This window comes from Balaenoptera ricei, chromosome 14, assembly GCF_028023285.1.
Source record: "Balaenoptera ricei isolate mBalRic1 chromosome 14, mBalRic1.hap2, whole genome shotgun sequence".
Lineage (NCBI taxonomy): Eukaryota > Metazoa > Chordata > Mammalia > Artiodactyla > Balaenopteridae > Balaenoptera > Balaenoptera ricei.
This window is the reverse complement of record NC_082652.1, coordinates 8,397,986-8,420,786: the sequence shown is the minus strand read 5'-3', so window position 1 is coordinate 8,420,786 and position 22,801 is coordinate 8,397,986. Positions and strand designations below refer to the sequence as shown.

The 22,801-nt window shown below is 41.3% G+C and overlaps 1 protein-coding gene across 2 annotated transcripts in view; it reads right to left on the bottom strand.

The window, feature by feature from the left end:
* The window catches only part of ANAPC5 (anaphase promoting complex subunit 5), a 40,362-nt gene extending 32,939 nt beyond the window's left edge, over window positions 1–7,423 (bottom strand). Inside the window, exons 1-4 of one of the 2 annotated variants that reach the window (XM_059893661.1) lie at window positions 7,116–7,423; window positions 4,082–4,161; window positions 3,499–3,608; window positions 2,439–2,631 (exon numbers count right to left, since the gene is read on the bottom strand). In XM_059893661.1, coding sequence (XP_059749644.1) covers window positions 2,439–2,631; window positions 3,499–3,608; window positions 4,082–4,161; window positions 7,116–7,322 — 590 coding nt within the window. In that variant the 5' untranslated portion in view covers window positions 7,323–7,423. Of the gene's footprint in view, window positions 1–2,438; window positions 2,632–3,171; window positions 3,443–3,498; window positions 3,609–4,081; window positions 4,162–7,115 lie in introns of those variants that run through there. The other variant, XM_059893662.1, reaches the window with a different exon arrangement.
* Window positions 7,424–22,801: the final 15,378 nt, after the last annotated feature.

Below are 22,801 nucleotides of genomic sequence, written 5' to 3'. Positions count from 1 at the left end.
ACACCTTAACAGTATACACACTATTATTACACACAAATGAATTCTTAGATTAGAATAAAAACAAAACGATGCAGTTAGACCTAATTAAATCAGATTAATTTAGGAGAAAGTCAAACCTAAATAAGAAAAGTTTGAATTTTAACATTTCTGAAGAATTGACATTCTGCTACTTTAAGCATATAAAGTATCTAGGACAAAGATTACATTGTTTCCTGGAAGCCTTCCTCAGGGGAATTAAACAAAATAGAAATTAGAGAAGAAGAAGAATAGTGAATATTTGTCAAATGTTTAAAGGCACAGTTCTAAACACTTCATATAGATTTATCATTTAATTCTCAAAATAACCTTCTGAGGAGGTGACATGAGCCCCATTTTGCAGATGAGAAAACTGAGGTACAGAGAGGGTGACTTGCCCAAGGTCTTAAGGGAATAAGTGGAGGAGCCAGAATTCAAATCCAGGGGTCTGACTCCAGGGCCAGACTCAACCCTACAAGGTACTGCCTTTCCACTAGATGAGAAGCCTCTGTGAGCAACTCTTGAGTATTTGGAAGTACTTACTGGTACTACAATCTTCTTGCTCCCAGAGTATGCTGAACAAATCACATAAGTGTACAAAGGCCACTCATAGGAACTGCAGGGAAATATTCTCTGACTACATACACAGACCACCCCCAGCCCCCAAGGGGGTTAGCCAGCCTACATAGGGCAGGTGGGGCTTACTTCTCTCAGAGTTCTGAACACATTGTTACTTGTAGTGATCTGTTTGGGTGCCAGTCTTCCTCACCAGACTGTGGGCTCCCTGAGATCAGGAAATACAAAACACACACACACACACACACACACACACACACACACACACACACACACTCTTTATGTGTTTTTCCCTCCAAATATAAGTAGTCTATTTGGGAGGTGATCCCAGGTAACAGCTGGGGAGAGGGGACGTGAGACAGGGAAGGAAGTCAATACAAAGTGTTTTATGGGGCCAGTTACCAGTGTGGGCGATGAATGATGTGTTCTGATTCTCTGCATTCATTCATCCAACACATATTCACAGACATTACAAGCCAAGCACTGAGGAAAATGAGGTGAAATACGACAGAGAAGGGTCTTAGCTCTTGAAGGGGTGCAAAGACAAATACAAATGAGTCTAAGTAAATAAATGCAAAAAGTTACTTAGTGAGGAGAGCTATGGAGGAAATAAAGAAGCTGGAAGTATTTAGGATGAAGGTTACTTCAGACATGTGGTCAGGGAAGGCCCGTGTGAGGACACGGGAGCTGAGGTCTGAACGGTGAAAGGGAGCGAGCCAGGTGAGAAGCCAGGGACGGCCTGCCAGGCACCCTGAGGCAGACCTGGGCTTGGTGCTGAGGAAACTGAAAGCGAGCCAGAGCAGTCAGACTCTGACAGTGAAGGGAAAGTAAGGAGAAAGAGGTAGGGAAGATGACAGGGGCCAGATCATGCAGGTAATGAGGCCACAGTAGCTCAGATTTCTGTCTAAATTCCATGTATAGTCAAGGAGGGTTTGGGGCATAAGAACACGTGGTGTGATTTACATGATAATGGTTCCCTTGGATGCTGCAGGAAAAACTGATAGTAAGGAGACAAGAGTGGAGGCAAGGAAAGCAGTCAGGAGGCTAGAGCAGTCATCCAGGAAAGAGATTCGGTGCTTAGACCACAGGGGAAGCAGTGGCGATGGAGAGAAGTGAACTAATTCCAAACACACTGAGAAGGAAGGATCGGCTGCATCTGCGGAAGGACTGGCTGCAGGGGTGAAGGAGGGGCAGGACGCAGGGACACGCCTAGGCTTTGAGCTTAAACAACTAGGTGAGCAGCGGCACTACATCCCCAGGCTTAAACTTTAGGAGGCATTCAATACATTTTCACTGAATTAATCAATTGTTAATTCACTCTGATATAATGAACACTACCGCTCAGGGCCCCAGCAGAAAACAAATGGCATATTCAAACGGGGTAATTTGAGAAGAGTTTAATAAAGGGCCAGTTACAAAAATAGGGGCAGGGGATGGATAAGCCATAGCGGGTAACAGAGTCCCCAGGGCTGGTAATAGAGGGGCACCTTCTGCACCGGGCCTGGGAAAACTTCCCAGTTACTAGGCCCCTGAGGTATGCAGAGCAGGCCACCTGACAGAGGCTGTGACCCTACAGCCAGCCCACTGTGACCCCGAAGGAAGGGAGCCAGTGAATCAACACCTTGACCTCACTCTCCTTGACCCTCTGGATTTCCCACCAGTGCCTCTCAATCAGAAGTTAGAGGGCAAGGAGCTTACTGATGCAGCCCGTAAGGGTGAACTTCCTGGATCTGGAGGGACAAAAAGATGACAGCCAGCACATGAACTCTGGATGAATGAGGATTTACTGCTCCCGTAATGATGCTATTTCACAGGAAAGGGATTCCCGCCAGAAAAACCCAAGTTACCTTATAGATACATCAAGTTCCTCTTTTTCCATTTTTCTTTCGCTCTCCTCTCTGCTGGCCAGTTCCATATCAGCATCCTCCACCGTCTTTTTCTCACCGTTCTGGAAGTACTGCTGAAGGGCAGTGTACAGCTTAAACACTTGACTGAAAGAAAGCTTACTGTAGGCCAAGATCATGTGACGCAGGAATAAACCTATGAAACAAGACAGAGAGGCGGTGAAGGCATTAACTTGAAATCCAGGCTACAAAAAGTTGATGACTATTTGTTGCGGTTCTTCCTCCAAAATAATCACACACAAAAAAAGACACTTGCAGTTGCTGTTCCCCTCCACATAGAATCTTCTTTCACCACCTTTTACGAAGCTGATTTTCTCTTTATATTAAAGGCTCAGTCCTCCCACCCGCACTCCACTCTTTATCCAGCCAACATATCCTTCCGTGACTGTTAAAACATCTGAAGTGATCCTATTTGTTTACTTTCTACTGTCTGCCTGCTCCTCTGCCCACAACCACAAGAAAGCAATCTCCATAAGAGGAAGTTTCCAGTCTCTCTTAAAGTCCAGAGCCTGGCACATGGAAGATCAATAAATAACTGATGGTAAATAACATAAAGACTACCAGGAAAAAAATGCCAGATGGATGGAGCACGGCTATACCGCTAACAGAAAAGTGTCAAGAAACTTCATATATACCCTTGCCTTATAAACTATATCAGTAATCTACTCTTACTTACCTCTCTTCATGAAGTTTAGTTGGTGACCCTGACTCAGTCGTACAATGTGGACAAGTGAGCAGAGGCCTGTGAGAAAGAGCTGAGGAAGCCTAAAAGGCTCCACGACCAGGCTAACACTCTGACGACAGTAGACAAAACAGAAGATGCTTTTCCACAAGACAATTATTTAAACACAGGTCAAAATGGCAAGGCAATGAATACAAACTATAACATGTCCAGCATCCCCACTGTGTGTGCTCAGATACAGCAGAGTAACGACAGATGTGATTTAGAGAGCAGCTCACTTCAGTGAAAATATTCTCTGCTCTCCTTAGAAGAACTTCATACCTACTACACTCGTTTTGTGAACCTCTGGTTCAGTTCCAGAAAAAGAATCTGAAAGGTCATCAAAAAATTGTTCCATATCCTTCAATTCGCCTTCAGCCATCAGTTTGATTCTGAACAAGAAAAATGAGGTGTGTATTTTAGGAAGGCCCTTTGAACATCTTCCCACATTTCATATTCCACAATCACCTAAAATAAATCTATTTTAAAAACAATTCAGAGATTCATATAAAATGGTGGCACACAAAACAAATTTGATAATCCAAAACGTCACTCCCATATTCTGGAAAGTATCATTGCTGATGTTTTCTTGATTATAAAATTTCTCAAAGTTACATATCATCCAGTAAAAATGAAATTCTCTGCAACAACTAAAAGGAGCAACGTAGATCTGTACAGAATAATAAATTTTGAAGCAGTATGTTTAATGCTATCCATTTTTCAAAAAAAACTAAATACATGTACTTAAGAAAACAACCTAGAATAATAAAGTTTTTTTTTTTAAGGAATTAATCACCATGTGCCCTCTTCTAATTTTTATCTACTTTGACATCTTTTCATATATACAGAAGAAAATGAAGCTTACCTGATCTGTACTGAATTTGCCAGCTGAGGACAAGATTCTTCAATTAACTTGTAAAGTTTAGACAGCGTAATATCTGGGCCCTGGGTAAAGGAGAGATAGAAAGGTTACAGAAAAATTTTAAAGAGCTGGAGATTGATAAACATCTACAAACATGAATTCATTTATCAACCTCTCTGCTTTACGATCATTCCAAATATGAAATCTCAAATCAGGAAGAGAAAAAAACCTATCTGCATAAAACGCTAAAGTAATACTTCACATTTGCATAGCATTCTCTTTTAGTTGGAGGAATGACTTAAATGCAAAAAAAAGCGTAGAATCTGTAGTCTGAGGTTCCTTCCTTCTCAGTGTTGCAATCATGGCAAAGCTGTAGCCTCCCTGAGCCCTAGTTTACTTCATCAGTGAGATGGAGATAATAATAACCTCCCTTGTTGTGGCAAAGATTAAGTAAAATAATTCAAATTGTTTCGTAACCTGGAGAACATTATACAAACACAGGGGTCCTATTTTCCATAAACATAATCTCATTTGATCCTCCCCAAAACACTGTAAGGTCGGCAGTCATACTATGTGCCCAAGTCCATAAAAGGTACCATTAGAGACAGAAAGTATGCAACCTCAGCTAACAAGATGGTTACAACCTAGCTGAGGCTTAAAACTAAACACTGACTATCTGGGGAACAGTAAGTTCAGTAGGTCAATTTTAGATGTGGATAACCCAGCAATCCCACTTCTGGGGCAAATATGTTCCATGTGCATTGTTTGAAATGAAGAAAAACTAAAAAGAACCTATAGGTCCATGAATAAAGAGTTCATTTTTAATTTACAAATTTTAATATTAATTAAAAGCATGAGTTAAATTATGTTTCTTTTCTTACTTTGGAAAACAATGCAGTCGTTGAAAAGAATGAAGTAGATCTACTCAAATATGCTGACAAGAAAAGATCTCCAAGACTTGTTAAGTGAAAGGAATAAGCTGTAGAATAGAAGTAGCATTCATGTAAAAAAAAAAAAAGGGAAATTAAATTAAAAGGATATATGTATATATACTTATAACCATATGCATCTACCTATCTATATACAGATACACACAGCAAAAGGTCTAGAAAGATCCATTCTGAACTGTTACTCAATAAATAGTTGAATGGGGCTTCCCTGGTGGCGCGGTGGTTAAGAATCCGCCTGCTAATGAGGGAGACACGGGTTCGAGCCCTGGTCCGGGAAGATACCACATGCCACAGAGCAACTAAGCCCATGCGCCACAACTACTAAGCCCACATGCCACAACTACTGAAGCCCGTGCTCCTAGAGCCCGCGCTCCGCAACAAGAGAAGCCACCACAATGAGAAGCCCACGCACTGCAACAAAGAGTAGCCCCCGCTCGCCACAACTAGAGAAAGCCCACAGGCAGCAATGAAGACCCAATGCAGCCAAAAATAAATAAATTAATAAATAAGTAAATTTTATAAACAAATAAATAGTTGAATGAAGGAACATTAACCGTGATAATCTCTAAGAGGGAACAGGATTAGAGGGCCTGCATTAAACCATAACCTTTCACTCCATCAATTTTAGCATCATTTAAAGTTTTTACAATGAATCTTCGTGTATTAGTTGAGTAGTTAAAAATTAGCTAATTTTTAAAGCCAAACAATAAGCAAATAAGTAAAGGCTGGAATTTTGCTAGACGAATTCTATATACACATTGATTAAAACTACACAGTAGAGGGAGTTCCCTGGTGGCCTAGTGGTTAGGATTCCGGGTGTTCACTGCTGTGGCCCGGCTTCAATCATCCCTGGTCAGGGAGCTGAGATCCCGTAAGCTGTGCAGCGCAGCTCCCCGCCCTCCCGCCCCCTGCCGCCAAAACAAAACAAAACAAAATAAACTACACAATAGTTAGCCAGGCAAAAAAAACAGAAGGAGAATCCAAGACACAAAAAACAGCAAGGACAAAGGCAGAAAAACACACAAGTTAAGACACCAGAATTATTGTTTTGTTTCTTTTCTCTATCAAATTTTTTAGTATTATGACTTTTATTTGAATAATGGGGAAATGCACTTATAATAGTAATGTAGATGGGACTGGGAGCTGCAAGTTATGGGCACCCCACTACTTCTACTTAACTAACTGGGCAAGCCACTTAACCTGTGTCCTCAGTACCCCTTCTCCCCCTGCCCCAAAAAAGGTGATGGATTAAAAAAAGCCCTTTGTAAACTATACAGTACTAGGCTTTGGGGATACAAGGGTGAACAAAAGTAGGACAAAGTAATGCCCTCATGTAGGTTACAGTCTAGTAGGGGAGAGAGACATCACTCATATAATCACACAAATAAATGGAAAAACCACAACTGATATAAGGGAAAGTGCATGCCCTATCCCTATGAGATTAAAATGAAAATAGCTAAAATTGACTGAGCATTTACTATGTGCCATACACTGTAAAGTATTCCCATGGATCTTCTAACTTAATACGGCCACCACATGACAGTTTCTATTATTGCTTTCATTTTACAGAGAGAAAGCAAAGACCCAAATAAGTCATGGAACTTGCCCAAGTCGCACAGCGGGTAAGTGGTGGAGCTACAACCTCAGTCTGCAAAATGAAATAAAACATGTAAAGTGCTTAGTACACAGTAAGTATTCAATCAATGTTGGCTGTTACTTTTATGTCATTGTTACCACTTATTACGGTCCTCTAGGGTACAGAGCCTGTAGCTGTGTCTCCAACGATCAGGCCTACATGTAGCCTCATTCTACAGAAGACGGAAGAGCTGAGAAAATAACTCTTCTCCCAGTCACTCAGCTAATAAATGCTGGAGCCAGATATAAACTGCCCCCAAAAAAATGCATGTAAAGTGCCTGGTCCATCGTTAAGTACTCACTAAGTGTTAGCTGGTGGTATTAACTATATTTTTCGCGATCCTACACGGCAGAGAGTGTGTCCGATGAACCCCCTTGCCCCCAGCCAAGGAGCTGTCCGGCACAGAGCAGGTGCTTAGTAAGGGTTTGCTGAATGAGCAGAAGCCCCTCACCTGCAGCAGCGGCAGGAGCAGCTGGTTGAGCCTCCGCCGCTCCATGAGGCTAACGGCGCCCTCGCCAGTGCGGCCCATCTCGTTCAGCAGCACCAGCACCGCGATTTTATACGGCGTCACCCAGTCCTTGATACCGAACACGTTGGCGTGCACCACCCCATTGGTCATCATGGGGTTGAAGTAAAGGCTCTCGTGGACGCTGGCCATGGCGCCCCAGGACTAAGTCCAGGAGCCGTGGTGCGCACCGCAGCCAGGTTCCCACTCAGAGAACGCCACCACCCACCCTAGGCCTCCGCCCGCCGGCGCCGTATCCCAGGAAACTGGCATCCTCCCGACGGCACGCCGTCGGCCAATCAGAGCAACCAGACCAGAGCACGAGGGAGCAGTACAGCCAATCAAAATGCCTAGAAGTACTGTGAACGGTGGGGCAAAGGCGGTGCACCTAAAGACTGAGTCCCTACAGAAACTCTTGCGGAAGGAGAGCGGGTTCCCGGTCCACGTGGACTGGCACCGAGTGAAAGTGAGTCGAAGCTTGCGGGCAAGGTCTGAACGGCCAGGAGGGCTGCCCAGTTTGTTCATTTAATTTAAAAATAATTAAAATTAAATTCAAAAATGATTGCGTTTAAAAGCAAAGAAGTTAAGTAATTCTTTGGTGGTCCAATGGTTAGAACTCGGCACTTCCACTGCAGAGGCTCGGGTTCCATTCCTGCTCGGGGAACTAAGATCCCGCATGCCGCGTGGCACGGCCGTAAGTAAATAAATAAATGTAATGGCAAGTCTGCCACTGAGAACAACAACAAAAAAGCAACGAAGTTAAACTTGCACCTTTAAAATTTGTATTTAATTCATTATGCTAATTTTTAAATTCAAAGTTTGGAAGTTTCATTTAGCTCTTTTTTAATGCGCGAATAAACATATTTTTCCTCGGTATTTCACAAACGCCATTTGCGGACAGCCAGGTCAGGTTGCAAGTGGCCATGTATCCTTACGTGTAATAGGAGATAATTGTCACCTCCGTGTGGTGAATCTCTGTTTCCTACCTAATATTATATTCTGGCATTCATGGCCCTCAAACTCAATCCCTAGACAATAGTTTTAATCTGAGTTTTCACAACTTCCCTTCCATTCTTCTGTACCTTTCCCAGGACACTTACTTCTGTACAGTCTAAATTACTACTAATAATGATTTGCTTTCCGTACTAGTCTACATGTCCCTTAAAAGAAATACCACCTGCTCAGGGGAGTTCCCTGGCGGTCCAGTGAGTAGGACTCTGCGCTTTCACTGCCATTGGCCCTGGTACAATCCCTGGTGGGGGAACTAAGATACTGCAAGCTGCGTGGTGCGACCAAAAAATAAAACAAACAAACAAAACACCTGCTCTTCAACTCTGGTTACACACACTATGCCTAGGGCCTGGTTTTTGTTGTCTCAATTGCTCTTTGTTTAATGAATCATGAATGAATATGTGGTTTTAGTTCACACAAAAAACCACAGAAGGAGGCAGACACATATAGGCTAAATAACTGGGCCAGAAGTCATTGATAGCTTGGAATACAAGACCTAACTTCCATACCTTGAGAACGAGAACTCTGAACATTTTAGACAGACATATGATTACATGTATTTTAGACCTACAACTCTGTACATTTCACCACATTCAATTCTTATGTAACTGTCTTTTTTTTTTTTTTTTGGCTGCATTGGGTGTCCGTTGCTGCGTGCAGGCTTTCTCTAGTTGCAGAAGCGGGGGCTGCTCTTCGTTGCGGTGCGCGGTCTTCTCACTGCGGTGGCTTCTCTCGTTGCGGAGCACGGGCTCTAGGCGCGCGGGCTTCAGTAGTTGTGGCTCACAGGCTCTAGAGCACAGGCTCAGTAGTTGTGGCGCACGGGCTTAGTTGCTCTGTGGCATGTGGGATCTTCCTGGACCAGGGCTCGAACCCGTGTCCCCTGCATTGGCAGGCGGATTCTTAACCTCTGCGCCACCAGGGAAGTCCCTCCATTGAGTTTTGTTTTTATCTTGAGACCCTAGTTCTTGCAGCTCTTTCAATTATCAGCTTTCCTAGAAAATAATCCCCCAACCACAAAAAAAAAAAAAAAATAGCAAATGTTTGTTGGTCTGGTTTGGGGGTTTTGTTTTGTTTGATTTGATTTTTGCTTGAGCTTGATTGAGAAGGGTTTTTGGCTCTTGCAACCAAAGTCATCAATAAAGGTAATAATAAATAATTGAAAGTACTGAAATCAATTCATCCCACCAGAATTGTTTAGTACCCAGAAAGACCTTCAGTCTCCATGATTTGTTCCTATATGAGCCTTTATTTCATCCTATGTGTTATTCAGGAACTGTCCCCCTTCTTTCCTCAGTCATCATGTATTCTCCTGGCAATCAGAGAAAACATGATTCAAATATAGTCATGATTGATGAAACAAGAAGAAAGTTGGCCTGGGAATCACAGACCCCAAGTTCTAGTCTTGGCCTTGAAACTAACTAGCTCTGTGATTCAGGTAGCTACTTACTCTTCCCTGGAACTTGGCTCAGTCACATTAACAGTGAAAGGTTTGGACTTGATGATGTGTTAAGTCCTCTGCAGTGCTAAGAGTCTATAACTTGTTACTCTTTATTAAAAAAATTTTTACTGTGGCAAAAAACACATAACATAAAATTTACCATTTTAACCACGTGAAGTGTACAATTCAGCAGCGTTAAGTACATTCACAATGATGTGCAACCTTCACTACTGTCTAGAACCAGAACTTTTTCATCACCCCGAAAAGAAAACCCATACACATTAGTAATAACTCCTCATTCATCATGTGATGGTAACACACAGCATTAATAAGGTTTGTAGGGCTTCCCTGGTGGCGCAGTGGTTGAGAATCTGCCTGCCAATGCAGGGGACACGGGTTCAAGCCCTGGTCTGGGAAGATCCCACATGCTGCGGATCAACTAGGCCCGTGAACCACAATTACTGAGCCTGCGCGTCTGGAGCCTGTGCTCCGCAACGGGAGAGGCCGCGACAGTGAGAGGCCCGCGCACCACGATGAAGAGAGGCCCCCGCTTGCCGCAACTGGAGAAAGCCCTCGCACAGAAACGAAGACCCAACACAACCAAAAATAAATAAATAAATAAAATTTAAAGAAAAAAAAGTAAGGTAGGAAACAGGTAGTTTCACATACTACTGGAAGGGATATAAGTTGGCACAGCCCTTCGATGTGTTCAGGCACGAAACAGATGCCTCTCCAGATGTTTCAAACACAGGTAAATTAATACAAAGAATTGACTCCACAGGTGATGGAAGATCTGAGAAGCCAAACGGGATAGAGGTTAGCAGTAACAACAAGATGCCACCGGGCTTCCCTGGTGGCGCAGTGGTTGGGAGTCCGCCTGACAGTGCAGGAGACACTGGTCCGGGAGGATCCCACATGCCGCGGAGCAGCTAAGCACGTGCGCCACAACTAGTGAGCCTGCGTTCTGGAGCCCATGAGCCACGGCTGCTGAGCCCGCGTGCCACAACTGCTGAAGCCCGCGCGCCTGGAGCCCGTGCTCCACAACAAGAGAAGCCACCACAATGAGAAGACCGCGCACCGCAACGAAGAGTAGCCCCCACTCGCCACAACTAGAGAAAGCGCGCTCCCAGCAACGATGACCCAACACAGCCAAAAATAAATTAATTAATTTTAAAAAAAAAAGATGCCACCACTCCCAGGAGAGAGGGCACAAAGGAAAGAGATGGTTACCAGAGCCCACAGTCTGAGGCCACTGAGTGGGAACCGGAACTGCAGGTAAATGCAACCACTGCAGGAGGATGTTGCTTGAGGAGGAGAGAGAGGGCAAGAAATACCATGGCCTCTCCCTCCAGTCTCCCTCCAGAGTCTCCTGTTCAACCCAGACAGTTGACCCAGGAGCTGGGAAAGGAAGCATGCAAGGGGATTCCCTGGTGGTCCAGTGGTTAGGACTCGGCACCTTCACTGCCAAGGGCCAGGGTTCAATCCCTGATCAGGGAACTAAGATCCCACAAGCCACGCAGTGTGGCAAAAAAAAAAAAAAAAAATATATATATATATATATATATACACATATATTCAATTGAAAAATAAAGAAGTGTGCAAGCATCACCACTGACTATTCCAGAACATTTTCATCACCCCAAAAAGAAACACCATACCCACTAGCCGTCACTCCCCATCCTGCCTCCCTCTAGCTGCTGGCAACTACTAATCTACTTTCTCTATGGATTTGCCTACCCTGGACATTGCATATCAGTGGAATCATACAATATATGGTCTTTTGTGTACATTTAGCATAATGTTTCTGAGGTTCATCCATGTTGTAGCATGTATCACTACTTCATTCCTTTTCACGTCTAAATGGTATTCCATTATATGGATAGACTATATTTTGATTATCTGTTCATCTGTCAGTAAACATTTGGGTTATTTCCACCTTTTGGCTATTGTGAATCATGGTACTGTGAACATCTGTTTATAGGTCTTTGTGTGAACATGTGCTTTCAACTTTCTTGGGTATATACCTAGGAGTGGAATTTCTGGATCATTTAACTTTTTGAGGAACTGCCAGACTCTTTTCCACAATGGCCGCATCATTTCACATTACCACCAGCAATGAATGAGGGCAGCCACATTTTAACGAGGATCAGGAACTCAGCTTGCTATTTAATCATGAATCATGATTAGCAATGTCATGATTATGAAAGAACTGAATAATCATCAAAGATGTTTAAGTTGTTCTGAGTAATGGATGACTATATCCATGATTTTATGTGTCTCTGAACACTGTCTTCCCCAAGTAGAATTGTGCCAGGTAGAACCAATTGTCCCCATTGCTCATTAGAGAGTACCTCACCAGCAGCTAAGTGCCAGCACGTCCTCTGCAGCTCCCAAGACAGATGGAAAAGCCAACAGTGTTACCAAATGCCTGCTTTACCCACTGATCAGATACAAAACTTCCAAAAATTACAAACCCTAATGGTGGTGGTTGTGCAATTCTAAGACATCATGTTAGAGGAAATAGATAATTGCTCTGATTGCTCTGAACAAGGAAAATATAATGTGTGAACCAGGTCTCCTGTGTGCATGCATAAACACTTTCTTTTGATAATTCAAGAAAATCCAGCTGAGAGGGAAGAAAATATCTCCTATTGAATAAAATGAGCCCCGACTTTGCAAGAGTCATGTAGAGTCTCAGGGCTCAATCAATATAGAAAGTTCTGGGTAATTAACTGAGCTGCTGGGGAAACTTGGCCACTAGCCTGACAAGCATCACTAAGTATTTCCAGACCCAAGGTAACATTCCAGCTTCTCAAAGCTCAGGAACTGAATTGACCTTGTTCCCTGGGGAAGGAAACTCTCCTTGTTTCCTCTGGACCTCCTATGTCCTCCAAAGTAGACATCACCACCTGCAGCTGGAGGGATGAATGGACTAATTAATTTGAGGGTGAGTTTACGTTTCTGTTGTCAACTCTCATCATTTGTTTGCTTGAACCCACTTTCCATATCTCTTAGTGCCAGTAAGCAAAAGATAATATACATTATGTAATTTTCACAAGTATATGAGTACATTTTACACTCACCATTTTCATTTCTTTGCAGATACCCTGACTCACTCCCAATACTCGACTTAACGGCAGTTTCTGGTAGAAGTGGCTGTTTTCAGTAACAGAAGCAGAAACTACATTGACTCATTGCTTTTCTTTCTTTACAGGATGATTAACTCCTTAGTTTGTAAAAACATTTTTATACATTTCAGTTTACAGGAATTTCTGGATCCGTAATGTCTGATGATCATCTAATGCCAAATAGTGGCAATGTGTATCTCTCTACTGTAGCAATAATGCTGTGTAACAATTACAAAACCTTGAAGGTATAACAAGAAGCATGTTTGCTTGCACATCTGGATGGTAGGCTAGGGAGCTCTGCTAATCTTGCTGGGGCTTGATCTCAGATGGCTGATTGGGTGATCTAGAATGGATATGACTGGGGACAACTGGAGTGGCTCTCTCTATGGGTCTCTCCTCCTCTCGCAGGCTACCCCAGAGAAATGTTCTCATGGTGGAGGCAGAGGTGCAAGAGAGAAAGTGGAAAGAAGTATGCCCTAGAGTCCTAAGCTAAGTGATGGCTCACATCAGTACTTCTGCTGCATTCTATTAGCTAAAGCAGAAGGCCAGCCCAGATCCAAGTGTCAGGAAATAGTGTCTCTTTGGCAAGAGGAGCTACATAGCATCAAGTGGGGACAGAAGGAAAGGTAAAGAATTGGAGCCAAAAGTGCAATTCACTAGAGGCTGTCCGTTCTCATCCCCTTAAACCTCAGCTTATTTAGGTAGAGTTGGGTCCAAGAGGAATAGATGTGACTGATTTTTGTGTGTTTAATCTCAACAAACATTTATATAAATAGATGCATGGGCTGTCTTAGTTTGCTCAAGCTGCCATAACAAAATACCATAGATTGGCTGGCTTCCACAACAGGAATTTATTTTCCCTCAGTTCTGGTGGCTGGGAAGTCCAAGATCAAGGTGCGGGCCAATTCAGTTTCTGGTGCTAGCTCTCTTCTTGGCTTACGGATGGCCACCTTCTCACCATGTCCTCATAATTGCAGAAAAAGAGAGCTCTCTGGTGTCTCTTCTTATAAGGATGCTTATCCCATCATGAGGGCTCCACCCTCATGACCTCATCTAAACCTAATTACCTCCCAAAGACCCATCTCCAAATACCATCACATTGGTGTTTCAACATATGAATTTGAGGGGGGACACAATTTAGTTCATAACATGAGCTAAACTTAATTTAAATTTGGTATCTTCATTCCTTTTTAATTCTTTCCCCCAAATGTATTTCTCACTTCAGCTGTGAATGAAACTTCCTAATATTAGAAATCAAAGTCAGAACTTAACTCTGGAGTCTCAGGGATTGATCAGAATATCATGGAATTTCTTAGTCTTTAAAAACATGTCTATCTCTACTAGAGTTAAGGATAAAATATGCACTTGATCTAAAGTTTCACTTGATCTGAAACTTGAGGGAATGATTAATCAGTCCTTGCCACGCCGGATTTATTGGAAAATTCAAAGTGATTTCATGCTTCCCAGCCAAAGCATTGGAGGTCATCCTTCCCATAAGCTTCTGGAACTTCCGAGCATTATTCATTCAATCTTAAAAACTGCATGAATCTTTCATTCTTTATTTTCAGGCTCTTAAAGGCCTTGAACCTTTTTTGAAAAGGTTGAAAATTGAAAGCAATTGAGTTGCCTGAGAACTTCTCTGATAGCCTGTTCATTTTAAGTTCTTTGGACAGGTATTTTATTCATTGTGTGTGTAGGAGAGAAAACAAGGAAACTCTTCTTCAGGATCTCAGTTTGTGCCTATCAATGAATTAAAGAATGGACATCTTGCTTTATTTGTTTATTTGGCTGCGTCGGGTCTTAGGCTCTTCGTTTCAGCGCGCGGGCTCAACACAGGCACGCGGGCTGTAGAGCGCACAGGCATAGTTGCCCCGCAGCATGTGGAATCTTAGTTTCCCCCACCAGGGATCAAACCCGTGTCCCCTGCATTGGAAGGCGGATTCTTAACCACTGGACCACCAGGGAAGTCCGAAGAATGAACATCTTTAAGAAGAGATAAAGGTTCAGAGAAGAAACCCATTATCCCAGAGAAAAGATGCGATTAATTTGTTCACAGAATGTCTTGAAGACAGATATATTCGTGATGTGTTTCTGGCCTGGCTACCCACGCTCCACACCTGGAAAGGTATAGCCCTTGGAACAGGAATTCAAGAAGGCTTTTGTTCAACCTAATGAATATCTCATGACAAGAGCATTATTGATAAATCATCAGTCAGCAAAAGAAATTTTAGAATTCTTCTAAAACCAGTATTAATAGCCCTGTATGAGGAATTTATAAAATAAAAACTAGATTTGGGGAGTTTAACACCAAAATTAATTCCTTTTATCAACTGCTTTCGGTTTAAAGATGTTTCTGACCAGCCCTGACAAAACTTATATATGCCAGAGGAAATAGGTAGGAGGATAACACAAAAATAACAGTGGTTATCAATTCTCTTATTCACCAGATATTTTGTTATCATCTAGTATGTGCTAGGTACCTAGCTAGACGCTGGTAAAATAGTGATGAATGAGACACTAGTTCAGACATAGACAAGCCATAAACAGGGACAACCACAATGAGACTCCACACCCACTAGGATATCTGTAATAAAAAAGATGGACGATAACAAATGTTGGAAAGGATGTGGAGAAATTGAAACACCCATGCATTACCGATGGGAATGGAAAAGTTTGACGGTGCCTCAAAAAGCTAAACTTAGATTTGCCATATGACACAGCAGTTCCACTCCTATGTACATACCCAAGAGAATACAAATATATATCCACGCAAAATTTGTACACAAATGTTCACAGTAGCAGCATTCACAATAGTCAAAAGATGGATGCAACCCAAATGTACATCAACTGATGAGTGGATGAACAAAATGTGGTATATCCATATAATGGAATATATTTCATCCATAAAAAGGAATAAAGCGCTGATACATGTTATAACATGTATGAACCTGGAAAACATTTTGCTAAGTGAAAGAAGGCAATGCAAAAGACCACACGTTGTCTGATTCCATTTATATGAAATGTCCAGAATAGGCAAATCCACAGAGATGAAAGCAGAGTAGTGGTTTCAGGGGTTAGGGGGTGGGGGAGAAAAGGCAGTACTGTTTAATGGGTATGGGGCCTCTTTTTAGGGTGATGAAATTGTTTTGGAAGTTAAATAGAGGTGATAGTTGCACAACATTGTGAATGTGCTAAATGCCACTGAATTGCACATTTTATTTTATTTATTTATTTATTTGTTTGTTTCTGGCTGTGCCGTGTGGCTTGTGAGATCTTAGTTCCCCGACCAGGGATTGAACCCAGGTCCCGGCAGTGAAAACGCTGAGTCCTGACCACTGGACTGCTAGGGAATTCCTGAATTGTACATTTTAAAATGATGAATTTTGTTATTTGTATTTTACCTCAATTTAAAAAATTAATTGAGTTGATTTATCTCATTTTGCAATCATTATGACTGCATATCTATGTATTTATACATGTAGAGTGTTATTGCAAATGAACCCGGCTGGGTTAAGGCACACATGGAAAAATCTGTCTCTTTAGTTCCTTCTTGTACGTACAAGATAGAGCCATACGGTCAATTTCCACTTTTTAATTGGTTTATCAGGTACATACTAATACTTACCCTTGTTATCCTGATCAGGATATATAGAACGTAAGTAGTTTTTCAGTAGAAAAACTGTAATAAAAGCATAGTAGTTTAACAGCTTTAAAAATCACTATCCTGGGAATTCCCTGGTAGTCCAGTGGTTAGGACTCTGCACTTCCACTGCAGGGGGCACAGGTTTGATCCCTGGTCGGGGAACTAAGATCCCGCATGCTGCACTGTGTGGCCAAAAAAAAAGTGTCAAAATAACTTAAAAAAATAAAATCACTATCCTACCTTCAAATTAAACTGATATTGAACATTACTATGACACTGAATTTATTTTTAAATGTTTACATAACCATATATTTTTCAGATTATAAAGTAATCCACGCTTATTGTAGAAAACTTGGAAAATATAGGAAAGGATAAAGCAGAAAAAGCAAAATTACCTATCATATCACAACTGAGTGATAATTTTAATGTCACCTCAGTATTTTCCTTATCTTTGGTCATTGCTGAATCTCCATACATATAGCAGCATCTGGCATATAATAGCCATACGATAAATATTTGTTAAATATATTAATGATTGGATCTTTGTTGAAAGTTAAACCAAGCAAATTTTACCGTGAAATTAATTAAAGTATGTGTATAATTTTGTTGGCTTGATATCTTTCAATTTTCAAGTTTGCAGTACTGAGGAAGTATTACAGACAGATCCAAATCACAGAGCAGAGATGGGTACTCTAGGCCAAGGAACAGTCTCTTTAAAACCATCCAATCAGAATTCACTTCATTCACTGAAACATTTTATTACTTGAATATACTCAGCCACATCTCACATAGGAAGGCGATCTCGTTTGCTGATTTGGAAGCTACGTTAACTTTTACTAGCCTCTGGTACGTGGTTTGGATTGTCAAGACTTATTCTTCCCCAAAGCTGAGCTCATCAAAAGTAATGGGGAAGTCTTTTGATGGTGGATAAATTTTCCAGTGCCTTAGGGGAGAATGCTAATGAAAGACTGGTGGAAAGGATTCAACATTCTAGATGCCAATAAGAACATTCCTGATTCATGGTAAGAGGTCAAAATATAAACATGAATAGGAGTTCAGAAGTTTATTCCAGCCCTCAAGGATGACTTTGAGGGGTTCAAGACTTTAGTAAAGGACGTCACTGCAGATATGGTAGAAATAGCAAGAAAACTAGAAATAGAGGTGGAGACTAAAGATGCGATTGAGTTACTGCAGTCTCATGATAAAACTTGAACGGCTGAGGAGTTTCTTCTCATAGTTTCTTTTTTATTTTTTAAGTGAGACCACGTCGCCTGGGCCTGAGATCGTTTGGTTTATTTTTTTTTTTTTTAAGATTTATTTATTCTTTTATTTATTTATTTATTTATTTTTTAGAATTTTATTTATTTTATTATACAGCAGGTTCTTATTAGTCATCCATTTTATACATATTAGTGTATATATATCAATCCCAATCTCCCAATTCATCACACCACCACCATCCCCCCGCGGCTTTCCCCCCTTGGTGTCCATACGTTTGTTCTCTACATCTGTGTCTCTATTTCTGCCCTGCAAACCGGTTCATCTGTACCATTTTTCTAGGTTCCACATATACGCATTAATATACAATATTTGTTTTTCTCTTTCTGACTTACTTCACTCTGTATGACAGTCTCTAGATCCATCCACGTCTCTACAAATGACCCAATTTCGTTCCTTTTTATGGCTGAGTAATATTCCATTGTATATATGTAACACATCTTCTTTATCCACTCATCTGTCCATGAGCATTTAGGTTGCTTCCATGACCTGGCTTTTGTAAATAGTGCTGCAATGAACATTGGGGTGCATGTGTCTTTTTGAATTATGGTTTTCTCTGGGTATATGCCCAGTAGTGGGATTGCTGGGTCATATGGTAATGTTATTTTTAGTTTTTTAAGGAACCTCCATACTGTTCTCCGTAGTGGCTGTTATCAATTTACATTCCCACCAACAGTACAAGAGGGTTCCCTTTTCTCCACACCCTCTCCAGCATTTGTCGTTTGTAGATTTTCTGATGATGCCCATTCTAACTGGTGTGAGGTGACACCTCATTGTAGTTTTAATTTGCACTTCTCTAATAATTAGTGATGTTGAACAGCTTTTCATGTGCTTCTTGGCCATCTGTATGTCTTTGGAGAAATGTCTATTTAGGTCTTCTGACCATTTTTTGATTGGGTTGTTTGTTTTTTTAATATTGAGCTGCATGAGCTGTTTATATATTTTGGAGATTAATCCTTTGTCCGTTGATTCATTTGCAAATATTTTCTCCCATTCTGAGGGTTGTCTTTTCGTCTTGTTTGTAGTTTCCTTTGCTGTGCAAAAGCTTTTAAGTTTCATTAGGTCCCATTTGTTTATTTTTGTTTTTATTTCCATTACTCTAGAAGGTGGATCAAAAAAGATCTTGCTGTGATTTATGTCAAAGAGTGTTCTTCCTATGTTTTCCTCTAAGAGCTTTATAGTGTCTGGTCTTACATTTAGGTCTCTAATCCATTTTGAGTTTATTTTTGTGTATGGTGTTAGGGAGTGTTCTAATTTCATTCTTTTACATGTAGCTGTCCAGTTTTCCCAGCACCATTTATTGAAGAGACTGTCTTTTCTCCATTGTATATTCTTGCCTCCTTTGTCATAGATTAGTTGACCATAGTGCATGGGTTTATCTCTGGGCTTTCTATCCTGTTCCATTGGTCTATATTTCTGTTTTTGTGCCAGTACTATATTGTCTTGATTACTGTAGCTTTGTAGAATAGTCTGAAGTCAGGGAGTCTGATTCCTCCTGCTGCGTTTTTTTCCCTCAAGACTGCTTTGGCTATTCGGGGTCTTTTGTGTCTCCATACTATTTATTTATTTTTTTAATTTAATTTTGGCTGTGTTGAGTCTTAGCTGCAGCACACGGGATCTTCGTTGAGGCAAACGGGATCTTTCCTTGTGGCACACCAGCTTCTCTCTAGTTGTGGCATGCAGGTTTTCTCTAGTTGTGGCATGTGTGTTCCAGGGTGCATGGGATCTGTGGTTTTTGGCACACTGGCTCTAGTTGAGGCACGCTTGCTCAGTAGTTGTGGCACGTGGGCTTAGTTGCCCCACGGCATGTGGGACCTTAGTTCCCTGACCAGGGATCCAACCCACGTCCCCTGCATTGCAAGGCGGATTCTTTACCACTGGACCACTAGGGAAGTTCCTCATAGTTTCTTGAGATGCAATCTACTCCTGATGAAGATGATGTGAAGATTGTTGAAATGATGACAAAGGATTTAGAATATTACGTAAATTTAGTTGATAAAGCAGTGGTGGGGTTTGAGAGGATTGACTCCAATTTTGAAAGAAGTTCTACTGTGGGTAAAATGCTATCAAACAGCACTGCATGCTACAGAGAAGTCGTCCGTGAAAGGAAAAGTCAACCAACGGGGTAAACATCACTGTTGTCTTATTTTAAGAAATTACCACAGCCCCCTAACCACCCTGATCAGTCAGCAGCCATCATCAAGACTCTCCACTAGCAAAAAATTACAACTCACTGAAGTGTAAGATGATGGTTAGCATTTTTTAGCAGTAAGGTATTTTAAAATTAAGGTATGTGCATTTTTTAGACATAAGGCTAACGCACACCTGATACACTACAGTATAGTGTTAATATAAGGTTGTTTTGTTTTGTTTTTGGCTGAGCTGAGGGGCTTGCAGGATCTCAGTTCCCTGAGCAGGGATTGAACCCAGGCCACAGCAGTGAAAGCACCGAATCCTAACCACTAGACCGCCAGGGAATTCCCTAACATAAGTTTTATGTGCACTGGGAAACCAAAAAATTCACATGACTGGGACTTCCCTGGTGGTCCAGCAGTTAAGATTCCGAGCTCCCAGTGCAGGGGGACCGGGTTCAATCCCTGCTCAGGGAACTAGATCCACATGCTGCAACTAAAGATCCCTCACTCCACAACTAAAGATCCCTCACGCCGCAACGAAGATCCTGCATGCCGAAACTAAAGACGCGGCGCAGCCAAATAAATAAGTATTTTTTTAAAAACTCACGTGACTCAGTTTTATTGTGGTGGTCTGGAATGGAATCTGCAATATCTCCAAGGTATGCCTGTATTACAAAGGAGTTAGTGATGATCAAAAAGAATGTTAAATTACTCCCCAAACTTAAGCCTTGGGGTTAGAGAGCCCTTTCATCAGCTGTGATATACAAGTTAGGAACGGTGCCAGTTTGAAGGATAAGGTGGTGAATTTCTTTGGTTTTACCTAAAGTGTCATTTGGTCTCAGTGTCTGCAGGAGAAGCCACGAGGACAGCTGTATAAACAAGCCTGGAGACACCAGATGGGTCAGGTTGTATCAGGATCTCCCCCAGAAACCTAGACATACTGGAATAGAAAACTTGCCTGGGGATTTCCCTGGTGGTCCAGCGGTTAAGGCTCTGCGCTCCCACCGCAGGCGTCTGAGGTTCAATCCCTGGTCAGGGAACTAGATCCTGCACGCTGAAACTAAAGATCATGAGTGCCACAACTAAGACCCAGTGCAGCCAAATAAATAAATAAATATTAAAAAAAAAAAAAAGAAAACTTGCCTGACCACCCCAGCTGAAGTGATTTCTTGGAGCAAGTCTTTGACACTCATTTGGCACATGTGTGTTCATTTATTTATTCATTCCAAATTATTTTATGAACACCCTTTGTTCAGTCTCACTCAGAGTGAGGTGGGAGTGAACCAAATCTGAGGAATGGGCAGGGAGTAGAGAGGATGTGCAGATGAGGAGGGAGTGGAGACTCACACCAAGCCGAGGGGCTTATCACCAAAGATTTTGGGATACCTTCAAAACTATACACCTGATTCCTGATATCTCTTGCACAAATGGTAAGTATTCCTGCTTCATGCTACACACACACACACACACACACACACACACACACACACACACAATCTCAGGATAAATATTAAAACAGGAAAAATACATTTGGCAAACAGGTGCCAAGCGCAAGTCTTGGAGAGATGATTGAATATTTCGTTTTTTCCCCTGTTGATAATGAATCCATTTTGGAATGTAAATTTCAACTAATCTCTTAACTCCTCTACAGCCACTCTAGAGTTATAGGGAGGAAAATGGTAAGTTTCAGATTTGATTCTTCCTTTCCAGGTACAAATTATCCTGAGAACATAAATTACATGATTTACTTCTTTTTTTTCCAGAGAAAGCCTTTAGGGAGGAAATTAAGAGGGAAAACATCATGCTAGTAATTTTCTACACATAAATATTAGTTATTAAGTAAGCATTGAGAGTAGAAATATGTTAGGGGAAAGAAGTAGTTTGAATATTATTTATGCCCCCAGTTATTAAAGTGCTTATAAAACCTGTGACAAGGCCAAAATGAAAAGAAAAACTAATTTTTTGCTAAAAAAAATTGAGATGACGTTAACCACCTTAAAGTGAACAATTCAGTGGCAGTTAGTACATTTATAATGTTGTGCAATCCCCCGCTCTACCTAGTTCCAAAACATCTTCATCATCCCTAAAGGAAATCTCATACCCATTAAGCAATTTCTGCCCAATCCTCCCTCCTCTCAGTCCCTGGAAACCACAAATCTGTGTTTCTACCTCTGTAGCTTTATCTATTCTGGACACTTCATGTAAATGGACTCATATAATAAGTGATCTTTTGTGTCTGGCTTCTTTCAGTTAGCATGCTTTTGACGTTCAGCTGCGTTATAACATGCATTAGTACTTCATTTCTTTTTATGCCTGAATTAAATATATATATATATGTATATACACATACATCTCACTATTTATCCAATCATCAATTGATGGACATTTGGGTTATACATAACTTTTGGCTATTATGAATAGTGCTGTTATGAATGCTCATGTATAAACATTTATTTGAGTACCTTTTCAATTCTTTTGGGTATATCCCTAGGAGTGAAATTGCTAATTCTTTAAACTTTTCCCACTGCGCATAGAATCCAGCGTAGCCCAACCCTGAGCTGCTAACTGAGGGTGCCTGTTTTGGGGGAGAAACAAAGCCATTAGCAGGGTAGAGGAACTCTACTTATTAAGAACTAGAGTCTGATATATTCATCACACAGTAAAAACAAAAAGATCTTAATGGGGAATTCCCTGGTGGTCCAGTGGTTGGGATCGGCACTTTCACTGCTGGGCCAGGTTTGATCCCTGGTCAGGGAACTAGGATCCTGACATGGCGCAGCCAAAAATAAATAAATAAATAAATAAAAGCAGTTTAAAAAAAATCTTAAGAGATGTATATACAATATGTTTTAGAAGGTATTTGAAAATATGGCTATCTAAGATTTGACAGTTATAGGATCTACCTTTTCATATTCAAGAGTCAGTTCCAAGCCAGTTAAGGCTGAAGGCCTGTTTATCTGTTACAAGATTCATCTGTCCCTAAAGCATATAGACACTGC